The following is a 26,832-nucleotide window of genomic DNA, read 5'->3' as shown; positions in this document are numbered from 1 at the left end:
ACATCCCAATTGAAATCAAAGATTATCCAAAAACCAGATGAGTTGATTGATACCCATCTTGTATACCAACTTGTCCATACCCATTTTGTTCATATAATTCCAAAGCTCTGATGAGATTTATTGACCTTTTGGAGGCAACTTGGAAGAAAAGGCAATCATAGTGTGTTCCAAATGCCTTCCATACTTGGAAATATTCAATGCAACAACAAGATAAGAAAATTAAACTTTCCTTTTTTTTTTTTTTTTTTCCTCTTAATCCAAATCCAAATCCAATCCATGGGACTCCTTTTTTATATTTTGCTATCGTGGCACGTACCGATAATAATTCGTTAAATCATAAATTTGGCTTTTATGACGTGACGAAAGCTCGAATTTATTCGGTATAGTTTTGAGTTATTTACAATAATTCTATCGATTAATCAATTTATACTCTTAAACTTGGAGAGTATTGAAGCTGAACTTTGATAAGGATACCAATTCACATCTAAAATTTTGTCATTTGTCATTAAACTTCTAAACTTTCGTGAATGGATCGATTTGAACTCTCAATTTCAAAATCCTAACGAAACAATTAAAAAATATTGAAAACCCATTATTTGAAAATCATTCATGGGTACATTTAACATAAAAATTAAGAATCAAAATTATTAGTCCATCCAAAATTTAGAAACATCTAAAGATGGTGAAATATTTAGGGTTTGAGAGGAAAGAGAAAAGGATTAAAAAAAAAAAAAAAAAAAAAAAAAAAAAAAAAAAAAAAAAAAAAAAAAAAAAANTCATTATATTTTTGTATTACTCTTAATTCAATTATTATAATATTCACTCAATAATCCCTCTATTCCTATTAAATTAAACTTTACTAACTCAATTTCAATTTATATAAATTTTTCCCTTATTTCAATAAACAAGTTATACCGAGGTTGAGTTACAAGGACCGGTCGAGACTGCAACTCAACCAGTGAAAGGACAGGTCGAGACTGGTCGGATTATTAAAAAAATTCATCAAACCCCAACTCATAAAATTTTGAATTATTTGAATTCAACTCAATTCAACCCGACCACAACTGAACTGGTGAAAGAATCAAGATAAAAGGACCAATCTAAACTGGTTGGATTGATTGGATTATTACAAAATTCATGAAACCGCATCTCATAAAATCTTCAATTATTTGAATTCAACCGAGACCTATCTCGGCCACAACGGAACTGGTGGAAGGACCAAGATGAAAGGACTGATCTGAACTGGTTGGATTGATCGGATTATTGAAATATTCATGAAAACGCAACTCATACAATTTTCGATTATTTGAATTCAACCTTATTTAAATAAGTTATACCCAACTCAACTCAACTCAACCAAGACCTATTTCGACCACAACTAAACTGGTGGAATGACCAATTGAGACGGTAACCGAACCGATGAAAGGACCGAAACTGAACTGGTGGGAGGACCAATTGAGACGGTAACTGAACCGATGAAAGGACCGATCTGAACCGGTTGGATTGATGGAGTTTTTCTGGTTAGCACCCAAGTACACAATTCTTTCACATTTCTTATGAGAAAAGAAAAGAAAAGAAAAGAAGGAAAAGGAAAGGCTGCAATTGGCAGAGGCAAAGCACAGATACTCATGGTTGAACAGCAGCAGTCTGAAATGAAACGCCAAGTCTTTTCTTCCATAAACATTAATGATAAAAGCAGTGCTTCCAATTACCCATCAGCCAATAATTTCATGAACATTCAATCCCAATTTCAAGAACCAATAATCCATCTCCGATCATGGAACGCTCTCCTCTCTTGATTCCTTCAAACAGTTTTCATCTTCTAAACAACTTTTAATTTCATCACAACAAAAATCACAGCCGCAACCCAACCACAACAAAATTTCACCAATTCAAAACACAGAGACAGAGAGATTCAGATCAACAAATTAACAGGGGAATCGAAGTATTAGTACTGGCGATGGTGCGACGGCGCCGCTGGTTGTCGAGACCATATTGCGTCGGAGGAAGAGTGAGTACTGTACATCGGCAGCAGGCCGCAGGTATCGGCTGCGGCGTTGGTGTTTTCGCTATCTTTTCCACCAGAGATCGGTGGAGAGTGACCTTCTTCGACATCGCTGAAGCCTGATTTTCTGACCTCGTCCTCTGATGGAAGCCGTTGATAGGAGGGATTGTTGAATGAGGCGGCTATTACAAAGACGGTTCCGGCGCCGATTAAAGCTCCGGCAACCAAACCGCCGAAGATCTGGCCCTGCGGCCCTGCTAGCGTGATGGTGAATCCGTTAGGGATTGGAAACGACGTCGTATGAGGAACAAAAGTAGCGCAGACGGAAAGGATATCGAATCGTCCATGGAAAGTGACGGTCGCCACCGGAGATGAGGACGGCTGCCGGAGTGTGACATCGGCGACGGTTCCATAAGCGTTGAGAATACAGAGCCCTGTGTTTCTGCGGCGGCAGAATCGGGAAATAGCCTCGACGATATCACTGCCGCCAGGAACTTCGAGCACATAAGGACTCATCGCCGGCTCGGCGTCGCGTGCAGCGACGACAACGGCGGCTGGCTTCGGCTTGTTCTTGGATCCCGGAGGTCGACCACGGGGACGGCGAACGACCTCGATAGAAGCTCCGTCGCCGCCGGAGGCCGGTTCTTTGGGGAGCATAGCGTGCGTGAGAGGCGAGTGGCCGGTGGTGGAATCGTCATCGGCGGCGGTGGAAGAATCGCGCGGTGGCGGAGTGGCCGCGACGGCGAAGGAGCGGGGAAAGGGCTGGAAATGGGGCGGTGGTTGATGGTGGGGTTTTGGGAACATGTTGAGGCCTCTGCTTTCTCTGGATTTAGATCCTTCAAACAAGCATTCTCTGCATGAATTTTCTTTTTGTTTTTTTAACATTATTATATATATATATATAATATATAGTATTAAAAATAATAATTAGGAGAGAGAAAGGCTATGTAGAATGTTCGGGACAAATTTTTTATTTTTGCTCAATAATTTTAAAAATAGTTTTTTTTTTCTAAAATAAATTTTAATATATTTCTAAATTTAATAATATTGTATGTATTTGATTTAATTTGTTTTAAAAAATCATTAATAAATATTTAAATCTTTTATTTCGTATTTACATTTCGAGGTGAGCGCTTTTTTCACTTGTTTAATGTCTGGTACGAGCAATACAAGATGAATATCCGAACCATACGAGATATAGTTAGTTCATTTTAATAGATCGTTAATCTAAAGATTTCAATAAAACATTATGCCTAAAATACGAGAATGATCCAAGTATTGTAAGTTAAACCTTATACACTCATCTCTATTAAATTAAAGAGAAAAAATATATTTTTCATTCCCTCTCTCTAAATTAGTTACTTGTTTAAAAAAATTTTATGATTGAAAAACAAATTTAGACGAGATTATTTACCTAATAAAGTAAAAATAATTGTCAAACTCAATAGAATTTAACATTTTACTTTTGTTACCGCGAGTAAACTTTTTTACTTTTTCTTTTACCTCAATTAGAATCATGATTTATTTTTATTTTTTAAAAAAATAATAATAATAATAATAAATAGAATTAAGGTGTTAATAATATAACAGAAAAGAAATAAATAAAATAGCATTTATTGTTTATTTATGTTTTAATTAAAAAAAGAAAAATTGGGGATGAGGACAATTCTAGGACTGTTTCTATAAATGGAAGATTTGATATCCACTTCACCACTTTGTAGACATTTGAATTTTGGAAAGACAGATTTATTTATTTTTATTTATTATTCGGTGGTCCATCATTTCCCTCTCTCTCTCTATTCTTCGCTTATCCCATTGGCTTCTAAACTACTTTCATTTTGTCCCATTATATCATTATAATTTCTTATTATTATTATTATTATTATCATCACACAATTGTTCAATTAGACCCCTAATGCTTGTTATGCATTGCTCGGTATGCGAGAGAAAAACAAAAGCTAGTGATCATGTTTGTTTCTTACCATTGTGTCGAAACCTGTCCATAACAGACGTATTTCAGAGTAATACGTAACCTCTGGTAAAATGCTCACTCGTAACCTGGCAGATAAAGTACATTACATAGTCCGTTTTAGGGGTACTATCGGGTCGAGTGAATTCAATAATAGACGTTTGTTGATATTCCTACCTTCCTTCTCCTTTCAGGGGCTTACCCAAAGGAGAATCCAGTGTTTCTTGGTCGTGAATATTTGAATAGGACGAACTGCCCATCCTTCTGCTTTTCAAGGCCTACCTAAAAGAGAATCCAGTGTTTCTTGGTCGTGAATATCTGAATAGGACGAACCGCCCGTGGTTTGCTTTGGAACAAAACAATTAGAATTAGGCTCGTTGAATTGGAATGTGTATTATCCATATAGGGGATCTTTCAATAGAGAAGATCCGTCGACCTAAGACAAAGACAAGGGTAACGGGCCAAAGCAGACAATAGCTGGTAGCAGTAGACTTAAGCTGTTACAAATAGTATCAGAGCCAGACACCGGGCCAGTGCCAACAAGGACGCTAGCCCCAAGGGAGAGGGATTGCAAGATCCCTTAAGCATTTCTTATAAAAGTGTGAAAATCTCTCCTTAAGAGACGCGTTTTAAGACCGTGAGGCTAACGGCGATACATAACAGACCAAAACGAACAATATCTGCTAGGGTAGACTCGGGTTGTTACAGGTTTTTTGAGGTGAGAGGGTTTTTGGGTTTGAATTTAGAGTATCAAATAGTATAAGAGCTAGACACTAGGCCAGTGCCAACAAGGACGCTAGCCCCAAGGGAGATGGATTGCAAGATCCCTGAAACATTTCTTATAAAAGTGTGAAAATCTCTCTCTAACAGACGCGCTTTAAAACCGTGAAGTTGACAGCAATACATAACACAGGTTTGTTTTTGGGTTTGGATTTAGAGTATGAAATAGAAAAGGAAATGAGAGGAAAGACCCACACCCATCACTTTTGTGGTCTGGCAAAGCCATGTGAAAGGGTGGAATGGAGGAGGAATAATGAAAGGTGAAATTTGATCTTTTGGAAGGCAAAAAGGATCTGAAGTAACATGACATGATAGCTTAGCTTCCAAACCCATTATCCACACCAGACTTCTAAGAACACCCACCACCATCTTTCCACCTATTCTCAAGAACTTTACACACAAATAACTTTAAACTATTAAACAGTGATTGCCCAAAATAAGATGGTCTAAATCCCCCTATCATTCATTCTTTACTCCATAATGCCTTTTTTTTCTCCTTCAAGTTGCTTAGTGGCTAACAAGAAATGCCATTAACACAAAGTGGGTGAGAAAGTGAACCAACCTTGAATAAGCGAAGCCCATATTTTCCTTCCCTTGATCATCTGCAAGTACAAACAAAACAAATATCAACGGTAGAATTTGTAGTTGGAGACTACCCATCAGAGATAAAGCAATCAAGTAGGCCAGAAATGACTTTTTTTCTCACAGGATAGCGCGATATAATAGAGCGGAATAGAACGTACCAGATCCTTATATCCTTATAAAACGAAACGGTCGAGTAACGTACTTTCTTTCGAAACAAGAATTGCTATGTCCAGCCCTAAATCAAATGAGTTAAGTAGAAACAAAAATCTATAATCTACAAGAACTTTCTCCGAGCATGCTCTTGAAGATATCGAAATTGCCAGGATCGATATGCAGCACGCTCGATAGTATTTAGAAACTGGGTTTTCTAATGGAAGCATATCTTATAAACTTCACACCATCTTATATAATACCCAGCAGAGCAGTGTATGTATCAGTTAAAATCTAGCTCATCAGACAGAAATCAACCAAATTAGCAAGAATTCACTTTATTCCTCATTGCTCCGAGCTAGCAATGAAAAGTAGGGAAGAAAGTAAATTAGGACCACAAAAATAATTCTTCTGATCCTGTAATGGCCCAAGCCCACGCCCACCGCTAGCAAATATTGTACTCTTTGGGCTTTCCCTTTCGGACTTCCTCTCAAGGCTTTAAGACGCGTCTGATAGGGAAAGGTTTCCACACCCTTATAAAGGGTGTTTTGTTCTCCTCCCCAACCAATGTAGATATCACATATCCTCATGTGAAATCCTTTTAAAATATGCATCCTAACACTTCAATGGAGAATTTACAACTAGTTTTCTAATGTTGCAGCAGAGAACATTTTCGATTTTTTTATGGGAAACGTACAGTTTTAAAACTGAAAGGCACAGGTGTACAATCTATAGAACACATCAAGATCATTCTTCATGAAAATTTATGGTAACACCACCATACAAACTTCCTTCGGCTAAAATAATCGAATACTGTATATCTCACAGAATAAAAGAATTTATCTACCTTAAACTAATGAAGGGAATATATATACTTCAAACTAGCAGTACCAAAAATTCTCCTATACTAGTTTCCCCACCCTACTTGAATAAGAGATTCCTGAGGGACCAAAGGGAAGCAACTATGGCCCATAACCAGATTGCAAAAATGCATAGACAGATCCAAAGAAAAGAACCATAACATTTCTCGAGTTGATTTTATACAAGGTTAAAAACGTATCCACTTCATATCGCTCGCAAACAGAACTATGAAGGCCAACAGTAATAAGTCATAAGTTTGAGTTTTAGGCTCAACACATCAACTAATAAATCATGATGCTGATAGGCATATAACATAAGAGACGTGTGGTTTTGAACTAATCACCAACTAAAGTTGATCAGAAATCAGGCATTGATTGGAGGGAAGAGCTTGGCTGTAGTCAAATTTAGTAGTTTGACACTAATAATGGATAGAAGAAGAGCAATGCTTAAGCAGTTAGGTAAACAAGATAATGGATTAAAGAAAAAAGATCAATAATTGACTCTCCAACAATATGATGCTGAAAGCAAGGCAGCCTCTTCATTTTTTCTAACAGGAAACAAACTTTTCATCGACAAATGAAAAGGACATAATGTTTGAGATACAAACTCCGAAAGAAAAAGAGTGCAAAAACAGAAATAAAGTGTCAAAGAAACCTATGCAATGTGAATAAAAGCATCTGAACTAAAACAGATATCACTCCACGAGAAAAGGACTCGAACAAATTACAGAGAACACCAATAAGAAGCCTTGAACTTGGCAATATGAAAACCGTTCATAACATCATTAAACGATATCCCTAATAATCCACCATTGTGCACAGATTAATCATTGTAAAAGCAAAGAAAACTTCAAAAAATGAGTATACAGAAACATCAAGACACAATAGCAAAGTTAGTAGAAAGGCTACTTCAATAGTTCGTGCTTGCGCCGACTTGCTACAGGCAACTTCATAATTTAGTTCAAGAAGAAGGATCAAAGGCCCTACTACTAACTGTGAAATGGGCAACTCCCATTTGGAGTTCATGGTTTAGTTCATGATATGATAAGCAGGCAATGTGCTGTGGCATTGCAAACTGCACAGAAGGTGTCTGTAAGTGCAGCCTCAATCAAATGGGGTCGGATAAAAACTCCAAATTATCATTGCTGGTTTGAATAAAGTTACATATTACATATCAACATGTAGAAGAAAATCAGGAACTACCCATCTAATTTTCTACATCTGAAGCCTAAAATCAACATAAAAAAAAAAAAAAAAAAAGAAGGCCCACATTACAAACGAAAGGTTACCTCAGGTTTCCCCAGCTTCAGCCTTCTTTGTTCTAACTCGCCCACCTGGACATAATCGCTTAATATATCAAGACTACAACAACATGAATCAGAGATTTCCAATCGGCTCCATAAATGTTATCATTATTCCTGACAAAATTTACAACTTAGGCTGCAATCGAAGGTTTCTTTGGCCTGCCCCTCTTCTTACTTGTGCCAGTGCCCCTCGCTATCCGAGTGCTAGCAACAGGAGGAGCATTCACAGCCGTTCTCTCTATACCCGCCGTGGTTGCCGCCGCCAGGGGCGTCGTTTCTCCATTCCTACTATTTTCTTGCGGCTTGGTCGAGAATATTGGGGGCATCCAATTGGGGAACGTCGCTGCTGGCGGCGTTGTTTCGGTGCCCTTCTCACTTTTCTCGGGATTTTGAGCCGAAAACCCCATCGGAAAGAATCCCCAGCAGCAATAGTAGGCTTCTTGGCCGTGAACCAGCGGCGGAAGCGACGGCAGCAACACTGCCTGAAATGCCCTCTTGCAATTCTGACACCGCAAACAGCAGCCCTCGTAAACCCTAGGATACTCGAATAGTACGAAACAGTAAGGGCATGCGGTCCAGAAACTCGATAATTTCATCCGCTGATTTGGAGATAGATCAGCGTTGGCACTGTCGTTGCTCTCAAACTCTTGCTGCTTCTTCCCACTGGAGCGTTGGCTTCGGCGCACGGGCAATTTGTTCTGCTCCGACAAATCCATCTTATCAAAGAGATTGAGCTCGTCATCGTAAAGCGATTTCTTCGAGTGATCGGACAATACTGCCCACGAATCTGCAACCAGCTTGAAAGCTTGATCGGCATAAGGAAATTTATTCTTATCAGGATGTAGAAGTAACGCAAGCTTCCGATACTGTTTCTTGATGAGATCTGAATCATCAGATCGCCGTTCAACCTGAAGAATCGAATACCAATCATTGTGGTTATTGATTCTCTTCTCCGACGCCAACAACACATCCACAACAGCTAAGATCTGATCGGAACCATCCAAAAGAGGCTCCGTTTCTTGAGCTAAGATTGCAAAATCTTTGGAGCCGGTAAAATCACGATTTTGCAAGAGTTTCTCAGCGATTCCAAGCAATCGTTCAGCTTCAGCCCTATTAGAATTTTCCATCAAATTTTCCATCAAATTTTCCTCAGATTCTTCCCGAAATTAACGGGTCTGTTTGGGAATCGATAAAATGAAAGGGCCTGATTTCGCTATTGCAATAGCTGCTGCCCTTCCTTCTTTTTCCCGATCCAAAATAAATGTCACCAAAGAACAGAAATTTTGTTGAATTTGGATTCTCCTAACATTCGTTCATCCATTTCCAGGCTCTTAGCTACCACGCTATTTCGAAATTTGGAAAAGTACCGCTAAATTTCATTGCCAAAAGACCTTTTTACCCTTCCATTATGTACTACGTTAACCCATATTTGACCTCTATCTTTAATTAAAATTACTATTTACCCATCAAACTTTAATCATTTATATATTAATTGTCGTTTAAATTGGGTAATCATTTAATTTCTGAACTTTTTTAGTAAGTAGCATTTATTTATTTTTTTGTGGTAAATAGTAAAAAAGAGCGGTAAATGGTAGCTGTAACGGTCCAAATCCACCGTTACCAGATATTGTCCTCTTTGAGTTTTCCCTCTCCGGCTTTCCATCAAGACTTTAAAACGCGTCTTCTAGGGGAAGGTTTCCGGTTTCCACACCATTATAAAATGGTGGTTTGTTCTCCTTCCCAGTCAATGTGGGACATCACAATCCACCTTCTTTGAAAAATATATAAGACACGTTTTAAAGTCTCGAGGGAAAGCTCGAAAGAGAAAGCCCAAATAGGAATATCTGCTAGCGGTCGATGTTGGCCGTTACAGTAGCCACCTATTAAATTCTATTACCAATAAATGACGTTTAATATTGACCAATCGAACGATCGTTTTTTGTAGAACCCAGATGTTCAAGGTCTAAGAATAATTGAACGGGAAAAATAATGAGGAAAAAAAATAAAGAAATAAGAAGAACGGAGACTCGAGGAAAAGAAGAAAAGAGGGATGAAGGTTCTCTCGTCGGTTTCGGTTCCATAATTTTGGTAAGTTTTTCAATTCAATTTGTATTCTTTAGAAGTAAGCGTTCGTTACAAATTTATGTCGAGCAAAACTTGGAGTAGTATGTGTACTTTATTACTCGGTCAATCCTTTTATTTATTTGTTCCATCCCAACACGTGTGTCAGCGTCATACAACGAGTCAACTGCAATTAAAAAAAATCATACACGTGCTCTGATTTGATTGACACCGACTCTGTGGTCCACCTCAATAATTTTTAAAATTTAATAAAAAAAAAATATTTTAAAATTGATTAATAAATTTATATATTAATAAGGAAATGTCTAAAATGTGTCCTAATAAAAAAAAAAAAATTTGAGTTTGCTTAACAAATAAAATAGATATTTAAATTTGAGTTTGCTTTGATCCGATCACCCGCCTGTTCGATTTGAAACGAAACCCGCGTGGGCCCCACGAGGTCACTCATTGAAACCATAGCGAGCCCAGACTGATATGCGATGGGCCCAAATGGGCCCCAATGGGCCAGTCTTATTACCGTTGAGCCCGAATCCATTTTGAATTTGGTAATATATTTGATTAAAAGTGGATAATTAAAGCCAGGTCACGCGAGTTGCACGTGACTCATTTTGGGAGGATTAGATAGATCGTCTATTTTAAGTTTTGGCGATCAATGGGTTTCCCAATTTTAGATTCAAAAAAGGCAAAAGCCGTTGCCCATCACGTGACACGCACGTGACCCCGGTCATTTGAATCCGGACCTGGGCGCCAATTCTCCATTCATTTCGATTAATAAAATCGATGGATATTGTGACTTTGCCCTTTTAAAAATCGCATTCTGTTTTTGTCTTTACGAATTTCAAAATCCTTCGCGGACAGCGCCCCCCTCCCTTCTCCCTCCAAATCTCTGCGGCTTCATTTCTCGATCCTTTTCAGGTAATTTAGGTTTACATTCTTGTTGTTATTTTATCAGAGTAGGTTGATTTGAGAGTTCATCTAAAACTTGCAATGTTTTCCGTTGATTCGTTGGTTGGAGGTTTTGTAATTTTTGTTTTCCTTCTTAGAACAAGTTGATTTTAGTTGTTTTAGGTTTCCAATGGAGAACTTGGACGGGAAATCAGCAGATTCTTCGCAATCTGTTCGTGTTGCTGTTAATATTAGGCCTTTGATTACACCGGAGCTTATGGTTGGATGTACTGATTGTATTACAGTTGTGCCTGGAGAACCTCAGGTGCTGGTTCTTTTTCTTTTTAGATTATGCTGGATTTGTAATGCTTTGATTCTGTTATATTTTCCGATGGATATGGAGTTTTTTGTTCCCTGTTTTGTGTTTGTGGAATTTTCGTTGTCATTCACTGAATGATTCGATTGTGAGTGGATGCTATTAACAGGTTCAAATTGGATCTCATGTGTTCACATATGACAATGTGTACGGTAGTGCTGGATCGCCATGTTATGCATTATACGACGACTGTGTTGCTCCATTAGTTGATGCACTATTTCAGGGTTACAATGCCACTGTTCTGGCTTATGGACAGGTTTAACATCTAATTATTTTTCAGTTGCTTTTCTTCAATTGCTTCAACTTTGACTATTTGTGGTTGGTTTGATGCTTGTATGACGATCGTAGTTATTGTCATTTATGTAGACGGGGTCTGGAAAGACTTACACAATGGGAACAAATTATAGTGGCGAAGGAAGTAAGGATGGAGTTATACCGAAAGTAATGGAAAATATATTTAAAAAGGTCAAGAAAATGGAGGATTCTACAGAATTCTTGATCAGAGTTTCATTTATTGAGGTAATATAGAACTGACTATTGAAGTACTCTCTACTTGTTTTTTGAAATTTATTTACCAATATCTAATCTGTTTGTATTTCATGAATACGCTTATGACAGATATTCAAGGAAGAAGTGTTTGATTTGCTCGACGCAAATGCTTGCCCCAACACAAAGGCTGAAGGAACAAAGCCTTACGCTCCTCCGCGAGTTCCAATACAAATAAGAGAAACTGTGAATGGTGGGATTACGCTTGTTGGTGTCACTGAGGCCGAGGTTCGGACCACAGAAGAAATGACATCTCACTTGTCCTGTGGTTCCTTAGCACGTGCAACTGGAAGTACCAACATGAATAGTCAGTCAAGGTATAAAATTGACAAAGTTCATACTTTCTGAAGTTGGACTCTTGCAATCAGAATTAAATTCATGAAATTTTGCTTCTATTATGTATTAAAATTTTGTAACTGCTATATTTTCTTTAGTTCATCTATTGAAGTATAAGCATGGTTCCTTTTTGCATTATATTTCAGTCGATCACATGCCATCTTTACGATTACTATGGAGCAAAAGAAAAAGCCTAAGCGAGGCATGACTCATGATGATTCTTGTGACGACATTCTTTGTGCAAAGCTACATTTGGTGGATCTTGCAGGATCTGAAAGAGCAAAACGAACCGGTGCAGACGGCATGCGCTTTAAAGAAGGTATTGCTGATAATGCTATTGTACAATAGGCTTGTGACAGACTTATCTCTAACTCAGAATTGAACTTCTATTTTTTATTTGCCAGTTGACCTATGCTTGTAATTAATCTTTTAGGGGTTCTGATTTTTTTTAGGTGTTCACATCAACAAAGGCCTTTTGGCTCTTGGCAATGTCATAAGTGCGTTGGGAGACGAGAAGAAACGAAGAGAAGGGTGTCATGTTCCCTACCGTGATAGCAAATTAACACGTTTGCTACAGGTGTCTTTTTGTTTTTTTTTTTTTAATGGAACTTCGTACTTTCGTGTTCAGAAACTTTTTGACCTGACTCATTGTAATTTGGATGTCAGTTAAAATAGTTAAAACGATTCAATTGTGACTGATTATTTAGATTTGTATGCTTCTAGATCTTAGGATGCCTGACCTTTAATTAGTTTTTGCTCACGCGTTACAGAATAAAGAGGAAGTTAAATGGTGTAGTCCTTATTGAAGAAAAAAAAAAAAAATGCTAGAAATATTTGTCCAATAATTTTAGTGCAGTATCCTGTTTCCCAAAGCATCCTGGCTAACCACTGGAGTTGAATTTATAGGATTCTCTTGGAGGCAACAGCAGAACGGTGATGATTGGTATTCCATTTCTTTGAGTGGAAGCATTTAAACTTACTTGAGAGTTTCTTTTCCACATTTCTAATAATTATGTTTATCATCCACCTGCATAGCTTGTGTTAGTCCTGCCGACTCAAATGCTGAGGAGACTCTGAACACGCTAAAATATGCTAATCGTGCTCGCAATATTCAAAATAAAGCGGTTGTAAGTTTCTATCTAGAATTAATTCTTTTTTTGGTTTTCTTTGAGATCTTTTTTTTCATTATTATTTATTTCGATTTTTTATTTTTTAGATCAACCGAGATCCTGTAGGAGCTCAGATACAGAAAATGCGAAGTCAAATTGAGCAGTTGCAAGCTGAGCTTTTATTCTACCGCGGTGATGCAGGTTTACCATATGAGGAGCTTCAGGTTCGAATCATTCTCAGGAATTGTTTACATGGATTTCCATGTGATATGATATAGAGGCATAACTAACATCGGTTTTGTGTTTAGATTCTAAAGCACAAAATATCATTACTTGAAGCAAGCAATGGTGAGTTGTTGCGGGAGCTTCAAGAACGCCGAGTCACTTGCGATCATTTGTCTCAACGTGCTATTGATGCTCAGGTTTTCTTTTTAGAAAGATATTTCTATACTTAATAATAGTTTACTATCGATAATCGATATCCCTATTGTATAAATAATTTTGTTCGGTTGAATAATTCAGGTTGAAAAAGACAAGCTTGCCATGATAATTGAATCAGTGCGGAATGGAAAATCTTTAGATGAGATTGAATCCAACTTCGATAAGGTCTGATGCAATTTTTACTTAGATTTGCTTGCATAAAAAGTTCTCATCTTTGGACATGAGAACCGAACAATTTTCCACTTCCAGGATTGTGAATTAGTCAAGAGTTATGTTTCAAAAATTCAAGAGCTAGAAGGAGAGGTACTGCGTATGCAAAGCTTTAACAACCCAAAACTCAGTCGATATGCGGATCTAGTGGAGTCTGATGATGATAGGCCCAACTCTAGCAATATCTTATTTCCATGTTCAAATGAGTATTCGTCAGACTATGATACTAAAGCTGTAGATATTTCAGGTGAGTTCGAGAACCTCTATGGATTATGTCAATCGATTGTACTATGGTTTGATGGATCGTATCTGCGAAGCAAGAAACTTGCAAATAAACGTCGTTGTTAATCTTTTTATTTGGTATTTGTTCTATGGATGTAGTTGGAGTCGATATGCTATTTTCTATGAGTTTGACATGTTAACACATAGAGGGCTGGTTGATTTTTGCAGATGGAATCGATGATCATGAGAAGGAGCTTGAGCATTCAACAATGCAAGAAAGATTGGATAGGGAGCTAAAAGAATTGGATAAGAAACTTGAGCAGAAGGAGGTACGGTACACTCATTTGACATCCCGGCTTTGCTGATACTTTCTACCTATCAATTTTCTTTAGTAGCTTTTTATTTATGATGATTACTATTAATCTGTTAAGAATTTATAATCATTCAAATTAATAAGAAAATAAAAGATTCTGATTATTAATTCCAAAGAATAATTTGGAGGATGGAATTTTCTAGGGAGCCTGTTTCTCACAGTTTTTTACTCGATCCTGATTGTCCTTAACCGTTCAACATGCTGTCCTATCCTTTGTATAAGATCGATTGTTCCAAGATTGTCTCATTTAAATTTTATTTTCTATGTTCTTGTTCGTCTTTTTTTATGTATATTCACTCTCCTTTGCTGAAGGCTGAAATGAAACGGTTTTCTGGTGCGGATACCTCTGTTCTTAAACAACATTATGAAAAGAAGGTCCATGAACTGGAACAAGAAAAGAGAGCGTTACAGGTCATTGCTCTATCCAAGATATACTACAAGCTTAACTGTCGTCATATATATATTTAGCCTTTATCTTGTTTCTTTTCAGAAAGAGATCGAGGTACTCAAATGTAATCTTTCGAGCATATCTTCTACATCTGATGATGGTGCACAAAAGTTGAAGCAAGAATATCTTCAGAAGTTGAATTTCCTGGAAACCCAGGTGAATTTAGTTGCTTTGGGCCATTGACCCTCAAATAGTTAAGGGAATGCTTAAAAATGTTTCCAAGTTCAAAAAATTATTTGCACTTATAAATTCATTTCAAATAGGCCCGAAGTATTTATTTATGTCATTTTCTCATATTTTGGATTTCAGGTCTCGGAGTTGAAGAAGAAACAGGATGCACAGGCTCAAATATTGAGACAGAAACAAAAGAGTGATGAGGCAGCAAAAAGATTACTGGATGAGATCCACAGAATTAAGTCCCATAAGGTATCTTTGTATCCTAAAGATTAGAGGACCTTCATATAACGTGTCGAAACTCCTAAGGCAATTTTGTATTCCAGGTTCAACTTCAACACAAGATTAAACAAGAATCTGAGCAATTTAGACTATGGAAGGCTTCGAGAGAGAAGGAAGTTCTCCAGGTATTGAAGCCGAAAGCTCTTACTTAAGCAATTTTGTTTCTCCTTTTGTTTTTTTATCCACCATACTCGATCCAACTCAGCCATTTATTCTTGGGTTTGGGTTGGATTAGGTGGTAAGATTTTTAAGATTGTAACTCTATTTTCGGGTTGATCGGGTTAACAACTTTAGCCTAAAAAAAATGAACATATAAAATGAAGGGTAAAGCAAAAGCAATATCTCATTGATAGATTTTTATTGGTTTTATTTCTTTTTAATATTTGTTTACGTATGATCAGCTGAAAAAGGAGGGCAGGAGAAATGAATATGAGATGCATAAGCTCTTAGCTTTGAATCAAAGGCAGAAAATGGTAAGCCGATTATCAATGAGCACACTCGTTTATCATAGTTTGTTTTGGATGATTCTAATGTCTCTGTGTTTTCGAACAGGTCTTGCAACGAAAGACCGAAGAAGCTGCTCAGGCAACAAAAAGGCTTAAAGAACTTTTAGAATCTCGAAAGGCAGCACGCGAAACTTCCAGTGAGTAAATTTTAATATAGCGTTGAAAAAGTCCTTTTTTTTTAATTTGCATTCTTGTTTAAGTTGTTTGACTAATGGAACTTGTATTTTATCTGCAGGTGGCGGAGCAAATGGTCCTGGAATTCAGGTATTGAACTTTTGAGTAACCAAATAGTAAAAGAAGAAAGGACTATTCAAATCATGCATTCCAAAATATCATAAAGGTCGAATTGTCAGATGAATTATGAATGAACTAAATACATTTTTTTTCTCTGTTGTAGGCTTTAATGCAGAATATTGAGCATGAACTTGAAGTCACAGTAAGGGTGCATGAAGTTCGTTCTGAATATGAGCGGCAAATGGAAGAGTAAGTTTCAAGCACCTTTATGAAAAACACTTCTGGAGTATTTCCTTCTTAGCATTCTTGAAAATCTCGAACTCATTTTGATTATACAATAAAACATTTAATATCAATTCGTATTTTTTTACTTGCCTCAAATGTATCTTTATTTCAATAAACCCTTATAGTAATGGAAATTCTTGCTATTACAGGAGGTCGAAGATGGCCAATGAATTGACGCGGCTTAAGGAGGAAGAAGAATTGATTAGGGGAGCTAATTTAAGGTGAATAAAATAGTATTGTACTATGATGTTTGGTTTCTATATTTGATTGCCAAATAAGTATTTCAACATGAATATGTGTTTGAATTGTCTGGACAGTGATTGTACTCGAACAATGTCACCTGGTGCAAGAAATTCAAGAATTTTTGCTCTTGAGAACATGCTTGCTACGTCATCCAGCTCTCTGGTTTCTATGGCCTCACATTTATCAGAGGCAGAAGAACGTGAGCGCGTTCTTGGTGGCGGTAGGGGTCGTTGGCATCAAGTTCGCTCTCTTGTAGATGCAAAGAATATAATGAACTTTTTGATGAATTTAGCATCCTCTTCAAGGTAATGAAGCATCAACTCATGCAACTTTATTCATTATAGATACCTTGTCATCATGAATTTATCTGTGCTTTTTTTTTAGATGTTTGCTATGGGATAAAGAGTTTGCTTCTAGGGAGAAGGATTCAGAAATTAGAGAGTTGAAACAGAAAATAGTGAACCTTAGCGGCATGCTTAAGAAATCAGAAGCCCAAAAGGCTGAACTTATTCATCAGGTGAAATTCATAGTCTATTTTCTTTTTCTTGTTTCTGACTCTTCATTGTCAAGATGTTTATTTTCTCTTTCATCTTAACATTTTATCTCCTCTTAACGTTTTTGCCTTTTAAAATCTTTATTATACTGCAGAACTCAGCTTTGAAGAAGCATTCCATGCGAAGCACTTCAGATCAGATAGATCAGATTAATAGTGGGGGACATAACTATAATTTACGCAAACAGGTAAGTGACACTTTTTTTCCATCGATATAATGTCGTGCCGTAATCTCATAATGCTCTGATACTCAATTGTTGTAGCGAAATGCTACAACCAAAAATACTTTGTTACCCAATTATTGTAGCGGAATGCTACAACCAAAAATGCTCTGATACCACTTGTTTTGCGCCGTAATGCTACAACCTTCAATGCTCTAATACCACTTGTTGTAATGAAAGCCACAACAATTAGTATTGGTATTTGGTGGTGGCTTGGGCTCCAACATATAAGTCCCCCCTCTTTTTATATTATTGAATTCTATGTTGTTGTGAACAGGAGCAGCGGAGTTCTATCATTTTATTGGCAGACATGGATACCTCGGACTCAGATTACTCGGATCGTTATTCAGATGATAATGATGCCAATTACAATTGGGAGAAATCAATGAAACGACGACATACCAGAAAACAAATCATTAAAGCTAAGGGCCGTTCGAGTATGGACGTCTCAGATGACACAAACAATGCAAACAATGTAAACTTCAACTCGGATAGTTCTGGTGATGGGGTAGTTCGTGTGAGTGAGGCCACTACTGCTACCACTACTTGCTGCCTTTGCAGCAAATTCTCATCTTGCAAAACAACTAAGTGCCAGTGTAGAGCCAATGGTGGTGCGTGTGGCTTGTCATGTGGTTGCATTCCATCTAAGTGTTCAAACAGAGGCAGTATAAGCGAGCGGGACGAGTCGATGCAACCGGACTTAGTCGGGGATGTTGAAAATGCTACTGAAAATGGTGAAACCAATGAGGATGAGAGTCGTGACCTTGTTTCGAATGGTGCAAGGTTGCTTCAGAATGCATTGGCTGAGAGGCCAAGTGAGGCTCCTCCCGCTGAAGATGGTGGCGCAAAAAGAAAGCCTCTTTCAGACATAGGAAACACATTGGTACGTTTTCATTCTCCTTATTGGTTAAAACTTCTTTTTGATTCAGATAACAATAACCATTCTAGTTATCAAATTTCACAACCGGTTGAAGAGGGGAATAAAACATTTCTTATAAGGGTGTGAACCTATTCCTAGTAGATGTGTTTTAAAATTGTGAGGCTGAAATCAATATGTAATAGACCTAAGTGGACAATCTCCGCTAACAGTGAACTTTGAGCTGTTACAATAGTATCAGGCACGAGCGGTGTGCCAGCGAGGACACTAGGCCCTCAAAGAGGGGTGGATTGTGAGATCCCACATCGGTTGGAGAGGGGAACGAAACATTTCTTATAAGCGTGTGAAAACCTCTTCTCTTCCCAGTAGTAGACACGTTTTACAATTGTGAGGCTAACAGCGATACATTACGGGCCCAAGTGAACAATATCTGCTAGAAGTGGACGAAACGAATAGATTAGGTTGTAGTTTTTCAAACGAACTTGATGCTCACATCTTATTCACTTATTTGACTATTTTTCCTCCTCTAACCAAACAGGCGAAATCGAAGTCAAACAAGCCAAACCAGAGAAAGAAATGGAGAAAATCTACAATTCAACTCATTCCTACACCACAACCATCTTCCCAACCAGAAATACCTGAGCCCATCCAGAAGACAGAGAACGACTCAAATGAGGTTGCCAACATCCCGTTGAAACTTCCCCGAGCGATGCGATCCGCCGCCGCCGCCAATGGCAGCAACCTACTGAGGGAGAGGAACTCCGATCAGCCGGAAGATTCAGTTGGCGGGAACAAAGAACATGAACTTATTGTTCCAAAAAGAGTGGATGAAAAAGAGAACTGCAACCGTTAAATAGGTGTGTGTTTGTCTTTCAGGTCATTCTCCGGTGGCCGGAGGGAATAGAAACGGCGGGAAAATGCAGTGCTGGTGCGTAGATAAGTTTGAAAAGCTGTGTGTTGATGTATTTTAGAGAATTGATTCACAATACTGAACCAAAATACACTGTTTCTGGGAATCTGTTATTCCCTTATGAAGAACTTATAATTATTCTGATGTAGCTTTGTAGACTTTTGTTCACTACATTAACAAAGACATGATTGAGCATTTTTTTTCTTTAATACTTTGTTAATTTTTAATCATATGCTTATCTGCGTGACAAATTAATTAATTATTAAATGATATGATAAAACGATGATATTGTAATTAAAATATTTTGAAATTAATTAAGAGCAGGCCCTTTTTCAAAGCTGCCCTATCAATGTTGGGCCCAGTCTATTTTACCTCCGAGCTTAGGGCCCAAATACGGCCCAGTTTCCTTGAGGCCCAAAATATCGGGCCAAGTCGATTTTGCTTAAGCCCATTTATAATATTGGGCCGCTCGAGGCCCAAAGGCCGCACACATCTTTGTGTTTTTAAATTTATTATTTTTATTTTTTTTATTATTACTATTTTATGAATTTATGTTAGAAATAGAGTAGTTAATTTTGATTAGTCTGGTTGGTAATTTATTAATAATTAATTAATAGTATTTTATAAATGAATAAATTAATAATATTTTATAGTTAATCCAGCCTATTTCCAATAATTGTTAAAATTAAATATTAAAATTCTAAAAACATGAAATATTACTATATTTTCATTAATTTCTTTATTTTTTTTTAGTCTAATTCAAAGTTATTAATTTTAAATTTTCTTTTTTAATAATTATAAAATTATGTAGGGATATATTCATTTAAATTTTAGTTTATGCCGGGATGAAATAGGACCGTAAAGACAGACTTAAACCCACATGGTCTCCCTCGACCAGGGACCGAAGCCATGCTCAACCTCACGAGGTCACACAACCTACATATCTAAACCTTTTTCGTGTCGAAAGTTTTGCTTCACTCAATCTCTTAGATTGGGGCCCGTCTGGCAAGCATGACATTGTCGTTCAAATTTTCTTTATTTTCTTCGTCACGTTTTTCTCCCTCAAACAAACTACACCGCTTTTTGTCACGTGAAGATAAAAATATTACCCTTTTAAAATTTTATGTCGAGTAGATAGATGAATTTTAAATTAAATTCAATTAAAATTCAAGAACTAATTTTATATTTTTTTTTTAAATTGAGAGACTATATTGACAATAAGCTTTTTTTATTAAAAAAAATAATAATAATAATTAATTTTGATTAAAAAAAAGAAAAAAAAAAAAAAAGATAAGATGTTGCAACAAAGACAACAAAAATGATTCCTTAAAAAAAAAAACACGCACACAATGACAACTGAACGCGGGAAGAGGTACGTAACTAAAAATTAATAACAGAAACAGGATTGGCCAGCCTGGCATTGCCACGTGGCAATCAATGGAAGGGCTTGGTCCTCCCTTCCCAACACCTATAAACAAGCCGCTGTATCCTCTCCTCCACGACTGTAAGCTGCCTGCGATCTCTCTCTCTCAATATTCTTAATCTCATCTCCATTGCTCGCTGCCGCCGTTTCTTCATCTTCATCATCATCATTTTTGGATTTTGTTGCGATTCTGTAAACATTTTTTTGGAGATTTGCATTGCAAAACTCTCCTCCATTACTCTAAAACCTTCTGCCGCCATTGATCTTGCGATATCGATCGTTTTCGTATATATATATATATATATATATATTTTACTTTTCATTGTTGTAATCATCGTCGATCGGTTTCTTCTTCTTCTTCTTCGGATGGACTTTGAATCTCTTTCGAATCTGTAGAGAGAGAGAAAGAGATGTTGCAGAGAGCTGCTAGTAATGCGTATTCATGGTGGTGGGCCAGTCACATCAGGACGAAGCAATCGAAATGGCTCGAACAGAATCTCCACGGTATGTTCGCACTTTAATTCAGGTTTTCGCATCTGCATTCTTGATTCAAGCCTGTCGATTATGAATCTCTGTGTTTTTCTCCCTTTTCTTTCGTTTTACACAACGAACATTAATTTTAGGTTCGAGATTATCTTACGTCTAACGAGGTTTTAGGGTTTCCAATCTGGAGTTTGTATTGAATGAATACTCTGCTCTTGCAATCCACGCTCTGTTCCTAAATTGTAGTAGTTTTGGCGTACTGATTCAATCGGATTGGAATTACCTGTATTTTGATTCGTTTTTTTGCGCTATCTGAGATCAATATTGCAAATCATTAGCTGCTAGTTCTTTAAAACGATCTTTGGACTGATCGCTTATGCTTCTGTAAACTATAGATATGGAGGAAAAGGTTGAAAACATGATGAGAATCATTGAAGGCGATGGCGATTCTTTCGCAAAGAGAGCTGAAATGTACTATAGGAAGAGGCCTGAACTTGTAGAACACGTAGAAGAATCCTTTAGGGCATACCGAGCTTTAGCAGAGAAATACGAGCATCTTTCGAAAGAGTTTCAAGGTGCAAATCGAATGATAGCTTCGATCTTCCCAGAACGAGTTCATTACACGATTGATGATGATGATGATGATTGTGAGGTAGATTTCTTTTCTCGAGAATCTTTCGGTGGCAAAGGTCCTAACCAGTTTGAATCGGGTGCCTCACCAAAACTAGGAGTACCAGAAGTTCCGAAGTTTCCCGAGAAGGGGTTTTCTAGGAGTCCTTCGATGATGAGAAAAACAAAACTCAAGAGAAACGCAAGCAGTGCTAGTAGCAAAGCTGCTTCAACTCCAAAATCAGGGCTTACCAAAGATGAAGCTCTAGAAGAAATCAGTAAGCTACATAAAGAAATTCTAGTTCTTCAAACCGAAATGGAATTCGTTAAGAGCTTGTATGAACGCGAGGGCGAAAGATATTGGAACATGGAAAACAGTATCACACAAATGCAAAAAAGAATCAGTAGCTTACAGGATGAGTTCGGCATTGGCTCGATTATCGAAGATAACGAAGCTCGAACGTTAATGGCTACCACAGCTCTGAACGCCTGCCGAGAATCTCTAAGTAGGTTGCAAGAAGAACAGGAGAAAACAGTTGAAGAAACAAGACTAGAGAATGGCAGAATCCAGAAAGTGGTTGAAGATTTTGAGAGTCTCAAATGTAAGTTCATATCAAACCCAACAGAGAATCATGAATCCATTGATTTACAAGAAGATTTCAGCATTGAAACAGAATTGACAGCCTCAAATCAACTGGCCGCTTGCACAGCTGAAAACAAACATGATATACAGCTTCTAAGTCAGAAGATCAGAGAGTATCTGGAAATGAATTCAAATAGCTCATTCACCATTTCTGAATTGGCTGAGAAAATCGATGAACTTGTAAACAAGATTGTCACACTTGAAACTACAGTTTCTTCTCAGACATCTCTTGTTAGACGACTTAAATCAGAAACAGATGAACTCCAAGCAAACGTCCAACAATTGGAACAAGAAAAGGAGATTCTTGTGGAGAATTCAGAGACCATGAAGAAGAAGATACAAGAATTGGAGGCCGAATTAGCCAGAGTTAACAATCTAAATCAGAATGTTCAAATACAGAACAACAATCTTCAAACCGAGTTCACCGAAGCGAGTTGTAATCTCGATCACTTATTTGGTAAATTACAGACAATGGAAATGAATGAGACTGAAAATTCTGAGTTCATACAAGATGTAATGATGGTTGATCCTGATGTGAAAACATCAACGTTTTCACCAGATTCAGGATTGAAACTGGGAGAGATTCCAAGCATTGCAGCTGAAGAAACAGCTAAGGAATCAATACATGAGGAAGAACATGAAAGATCCGAGGCTCAAACAGATGATACTCCTCATGATTTGGAGGAAGAAAAGCATCCAACCTTGAGGCAGATGTTCTTGAAAGGATTAGAAGACAGAGAAAAGATTTTACTGGAGGAGTATACATCAGTGCTGAGGGACTACAAAGATGTAAGAAACAAGCTAAGCGAAGTCGAACAGAAGAATCGCGACAGCATCTTCGAGTTGGCGATGCAGGTTAAAGAACTAAAAGATGCCATTTCCACCAAAGATGATGTTATAAAATCATTAGTGAATAATAATGCAGAAATAGATGAAGAAACTAATGCAAGAGATGAGGAGCGGGAACAGGAGCAGGATCAGGAGCTGGAGCAGTCCCAAGAAACCATTCATGAGGCTCCTAGCTCCTTGTACTCCGAATCCTCAAGTCCATATTTAGAACAAGTTTCGACTCCCGATTTCTACGGCGAACCGAGCGCCGATCCCACAGAAGAAAGCTACAAATTGTTGAGAAATGCAAGCTTACCAAGAAAAGAGACAGCAAAGAGGAAAGCAAGGAGTGTGAGTAAATCCATTATCATGTCACCTATGGAAGAACGAATCCGCTCGCATATCGACGGACAACTAGAGATGAATCTCGAATTCTGGCTGCGATTCAGCACCGCAGTTCATCAGATTCAAAAGTTCCAAACTTCAATCCAAGACCTTCAATCAGAGCTGCAAAAGTTAAGAGAAGACATGGTAGAAGGAAGTGTGAAACATCAACCGCCGTCGGTCGAATCCGACGCTCGACCTATCTACACACACCTAAGAGAGATCCAAACTGAATTATCCCTTTGGTTGGAACATAGCGCCGTATTGACAGATGAAGTAAGCAGTCGATACGAATCCTTAAACGACATACAAAACGAAATATCAAGAATCACAGAAGAAGGATCAAGTGAAGAACAATCAGAAATGAATGATTATCAAGCTGCAAAGTTTCAAGGTGAAGTTCTCAACATGAAACAAGAAAACAGGAAGATAGCCGATGAGTTAGAAGTCGGTCAGGATCGAGTTCGATCTCTACAAGCTCAAATCGAGAAGTCTTTACTAAGACTCGATCAAGAATTCGGCATTTCAGCAGACAAGAGCATTCAATCTCAATCGAAAGCATTAACCCGAACCCGAATTCCTTTACGATCGTTCTTGTTCGGGATCAAGTTAAAGAAGCAAAAGCCATCACTGTTCTCATGTGCAAGTCCACAACTAGAGAAACAATACAGTGATCTAGCTAAAGGGCCGCTACCTCAGTGATGAGCTTTGAGGACATGAAGTAAAGAAGCTTCAATTACAGGTACACAGTAGCTATACATTTAATACCTTTCATTTCAGTACTGCAATTGGGACTTTGTACATAGAAATAAGGCTGCAAAAATTAATGTTCATTCTTGGTTGCTGTATAATTTACTATTGACACCTGCTATTTATCACCATGCTTGTGGAGCTTCGCTCATGATTTGTACAAACCCATTTTCTTTGTTATAATTTAGACCGCTATCAGATATAGTTTGCTAGTCTGTTCGAAGTAGGGCTTAGTACTATTCTTCCTTTGGTTCGAGCCTTAGTAAATGCGTTTTAAAATCGTGACAATATCTGCTAGCGGTGAGCTTAGACTATTACAAAACTCAAGCTTCATTTTTATAGCACCCCTATCGAGTTCTCCTTAACTTCTATTCGACTTCCTTGCACTTGGCCGGAAGCAACGAGAAGACAAGGGAAATCAAAAAAAAAAATTGGACCCGCCTACCATTTTTTACACATGAGGGTATAATAGTCTTTTTCTCTTATCTCTACCCGTAAAAAAAATACTCTTGAACTTTTAACTGTGTTTTAAGAACCGATTTGAGTTTTATTAATATTCTCCAATTTTTTAAAATAATTTGAAAATATTAATATTTATGAAATTTTAATTAATACCTATTACTTTAACAAAAAAAAAAAAATCAAATTCAAATTTAAAATTGATGTATATTTTTAAAACATAATTGTAAATATATATATATTTTTATTTTTTTATTTTAAAAAAAAAATGTTAAATTGTTTAGGATATTAACGACAATTATTTTTTATTTTTTTTAATGTGCTCGTTTGCCGAAGTAAAAACCTTTGAAGCTCATTTTTGGGATATTCTGAGCTCCGGGACTAAACCCTCTTCCTTCACTTCGTTCCAATTGGGACCAAAAACCCTGAAGCTGTAAATTTTTACCGCCGGAATCTTTAATCATGTCGGCGATTTTCCGATCATCCCACCGGAAGATTCGATCTTACAGTACCTTCTTCACTCGTCGATTATGGTGCCGCCACAGTTCTCCTTCACGAAGCACAATCATCTCAAAATCGCTCTTCACCAGGCCATTCGTTTCCGCCGCCTATCCCAAATCTCCCTTCGATGCCATCGCTCTCAGAGTACTTCGTAACGAGATTGAGTACCAGTCAAATTACGCTCCTCCTCATCAGGTTCACCGATTATTTTCTCTTCCTTCTCTCGATCCATTTCCTTGTCCTACATTTTGCAATTTGCAATTAAGAATGTTTGCTTTAACTTCTTGCTGCGTAATCTTATAGCCTGCAACGAGATTCGGTGCATTTTCGGTTGAAGACCGACCGGGAATGCAGTGGATTACATTGAAAGGGAAATTTGGAGACACTGAAGATATTAAAATTGAAGCGACGATGTTTGATGGCTGTGAATCGGTTCCCAAACTTGGAGACGATAGCGATGGTGAAGAGGACCTTCGTCTTCACATTAGCGTGCTTGTTGACATTTCGAAGGGGGAAGGTTCTGAGGATTTGGAGTTTGTGTGCTCGGCATGGCCTGATTCTTTGGAGGTTCAGAAGCTATATGTTCTTAAACGAGATATGTCTCTTGCGAGACCCTACATGGGGCCTGATTTTCGGTATTGCTCATCTCAGATACTCAGTTTCTCGTCCTTTCTGTGATTTTGTTGTTGCTTTGGCCGCTTTTGTATGGTGATTACTGATCATTGACCATTTTGTTGTGGATTTGGCTGCCCCATATAGGGAAAAAGCGTTCAATATGGCTGTCCTGTAGTAACTCCTCAATTAAAATTCAACCTCAAATCTATCTGGTCTTAATAATTAACAACGATTCGCATATATTTAAAATGGTAATTGATGTTTTATTCTATGATCTATGCTCGGATTAGCTAAATACCGTTCTTAAAATTTCTCCTACATCCATTAGTATGAAATTGTCAGCCACATTGTATTCTAGAGCTGCAATATTGGTTGGCTGGTATCACAATGCACAATTTAGTTCAGTGAATTTAAGTTATAGGCTTGTTGGGCTCTAACTCCTTTGTTTACTAATGATACTTTTGGTATTTGTTGATTTCAGGAAATTGAGTGGCAAAATCCAGACGAAATTTCGGGAGTTCTTAGCAGAAAGGGGGATAGATAAGGAGCTTTCTATGTTTTTGCATGAATATATGATGAACAAAGACAGATGTGAACTTATTCGATGGCTGGGAACTGTCGAGTCGTTTGTGGAAAGATAAACCATACGCTTCATTGACAACATCGAACACGGTTGTTACCATTTTTTGAAGGTATTCAAGATTATGTTTTCTTCCTTTATATCATCATTTGCAATAGCCATAGTTCATGAATCATGATTAGTGTTAACATCTATGCAGTTGTTTTATTTTTTGGGGATCATCTGTTAATAAAAAGCTGAGGGACCGAGTGATTACAAACAAGTAGAACTTAGTGCCTTTGGTGATTACAAAAGGGTCTCTACCAGTTGGCTAAGAACACCCAAAAAAAGGTGGAAAACTTATAGCTTTAGCTGACAAAAAGCCTTCACAATTGATCCTGCTAGAATCATTGAAAGAAATGACTGAACTGTTCTTTCTCTAGATTATTGGTTATATGTTGCAGAACTATGTGATCTTTGTTATCAATGTTGTTTGACTGTAATTGCTAGCTGCAATCATATCTTTTGGAAATACAAATCATGTTATGGATTTGGGATCTAAATTTTTCATGAATGTCAGTCACTCGAAAACCGCAGAGGTCGTGGCCAATT

General features: G+C 37.5%; 5 protein-coding genes across 8 annotated transcripts; 3 read left to right on the top strand and 2 right to left on the bottom strand.

Annotated features, from left to right (window-relative positions):
• Nucleotides 1–1,687: 1,687 nt before the first annotated feature.
• On the bottom strand, nucleotides 1,688–2,878 carry LOC111788257 (AT-hook motif nuclear-localized protein 17-like). Its single transcript, XM_023668561.1, has one exon. It carries the CDS (start codon nucleotides 2,807–2,809, stop codon nucleotides 1,949–1,951), a length of 861 nt encoding a protein of 286 aa, XP_023524329.1. The 5' UTR covers nucleotides 2,810–2,878; the 3' UTR covers nucleotides 1,688–1,948.
• Nucleotides 2,879–7,462: 4,584 nt separating this feature from the next.
• LOC111788230 lies at nucleotides 7,463–9,008 on the bottom strand. Its single transcript, XM_023668511.1, has one exon. It carries the CDS (start codon nucleotides 8,790–8,792, stop codon nucleotides 7,785–7,787), a length of 1,008 nt encoding a protein of 335 aa, XP_023524279.1. The 5' UTR covers nucleotides 8,793–9,008; the 3' UTR covers nucleotides 7,463–7,784.
• A 1,516-nt stretch (nucleotides 9,009–10,524) lies between these two features.
• LOC111788084 (kinesin-like protein KIN-4C) lies at nucleotides 10,525–19,175 on the top strand. Of its 2 annotated transcripts, none has more exons than XM_023668256.1 (28): nucleotides 10,525–10,650; nucleotides 10,804–10,945; nucleotides 11,106–11,252; nucleotides 11,363–11,515; nucleotides 11,615–11,859; nucleotides 12,025–12,197; nucleotides 12,331–12,455; nucleotides 12,785–12,821; nucleotides 12,914–13,005; nucleotides 13,095–13,211; nucleotides 13,296–13,409; nucleotides 13,510–13,593; nucleotides 13,678–13,885; nucleotides 14,089–14,189; nucleotides 14,546–14,644; nucleotides 14,724–14,837; nucleotides 14,991–15,107; nucleotides 15,182–15,262; nucleotides 15,539–15,610; nucleotides 15,690–15,780; nucleotides 15,879–15,907; nucleotides 16,041–16,126; nucleotides 16,312–16,383; nucleotides 16,480–16,710; nucleotides 16,790–16,922; nucleotides 17,054–17,146; nucleotides 17,457–18,062; nucleotides 18,595–19,175. In XM_023668256.1, exons 2-28 carry the CDS (start codon nucleotides 10,811–10,813, stop codon nucleotides 18,907–18,909), a joined length of 3,870 nt encoding a protein of 1,289 aa, XP_023524024.1. In that variant the 5' UTR covers nucleotides 10,525–10,650; nucleotides 10,804–10,810; the 3' UTR covers nucleotides 18,910–19,175. The 2 variants fall into 2 exon arrangements, with proteins under 2 accessions (XP_023524024.1, XP_023524023.1); XM_023668255.1 differs by having other exon boundaries at nucleotides 10,536–10,650; nucleotides 10,795–10,945.
• Nucleotides 19,176–20,491: 1,316 nt separating this feature from the next.
• LOC111788097 (protein NETWORKED 2A-like) lies at nucleotides 20,492–24,400 on the top strand. Its single transcript, XM_023668279.1, has 2 exons — nucleotides 20,492–20,893; nucleotides 21,268–24,400. The coding sequence occupies exons 1-2, from the start codon at nucleotides 20,800–20,802 to the stop codon at nucleotides 24,036–24,038; spliced, it is 2,865 nt and encodes a 954-aa protein (XP_023524047.1). The 5' UTR covers nucleotides 20,492–20,799; the 3' UTR covers nucleotides 24,039–24,400.
• Nucleotides 24,401–24,886: 486 nt separating this feature from the next.
• On the top strand, nucleotides 24,887–26,794 carry LOC111788273 (uncharacterized protein At2g39795, mitochondrial-like). 3 transcript variants are annotated; one of them, XR_002814120.1, is made up of 4 exons: nucleotides 24,887–25,241; nucleotides 25,350–25,681; nucleotides 26,143–26,353; nucleotides 26,441–26,794. XR_002814120.1 is itself a non-coding variant. In XM_023668588.1 (4 exons), the coding sequence occupies exons 1-3, from the start codon at nucleotides 25,008–25,010 to the stop codon at nucleotides 26,300–26,302; spliced, it is 726 nt and encodes a 241-aa protein (XP_023524356.1). In that variant the 5' UTR covers nucleotides 24,887–25,007; the 3' UTR covers nucleotides 26,303–26,348; nucleotides 26,437–26,457. The 3 variants fall into 3 exon arrangements, 2 of the variants coding, with proteins under 2 accessions (XP_023524356.1, XP_023524355.1); XM_023668588.1 differs by having other exon boundaries at nucleotides 26,143–26,348; nucleotides 26,437–26,457; XM_023668587.1 differs by having other exon boundaries at nucleotides 26,143–26,794.
• The last annotated feature ends 38 nt before the right edge of the window (nucleotides 26,795–26,832 follow it).

Source organism: Cucurbita pepo, chromosome LG02 (assembly GCF_002806865.2).
Source record: "Cucurbita pepo subsp. pepo cultivar mu-cu-16 chromosome LG02, ASM280686v2, whole genome shotgun sequence".
Taxonomy (NCBI): Eukaryota; Viridiplantae; Streptophyta; class Magnoliopsida; order Cucurbitales; family Cucurbitaceae; genus Cucurbita; species Cucurbita pepo.
The sequence above is the reverse complement of the archived record's forward strand: the minus strand, read 5'-3'. Positions and strand labels throughout refer to the sequence as shown.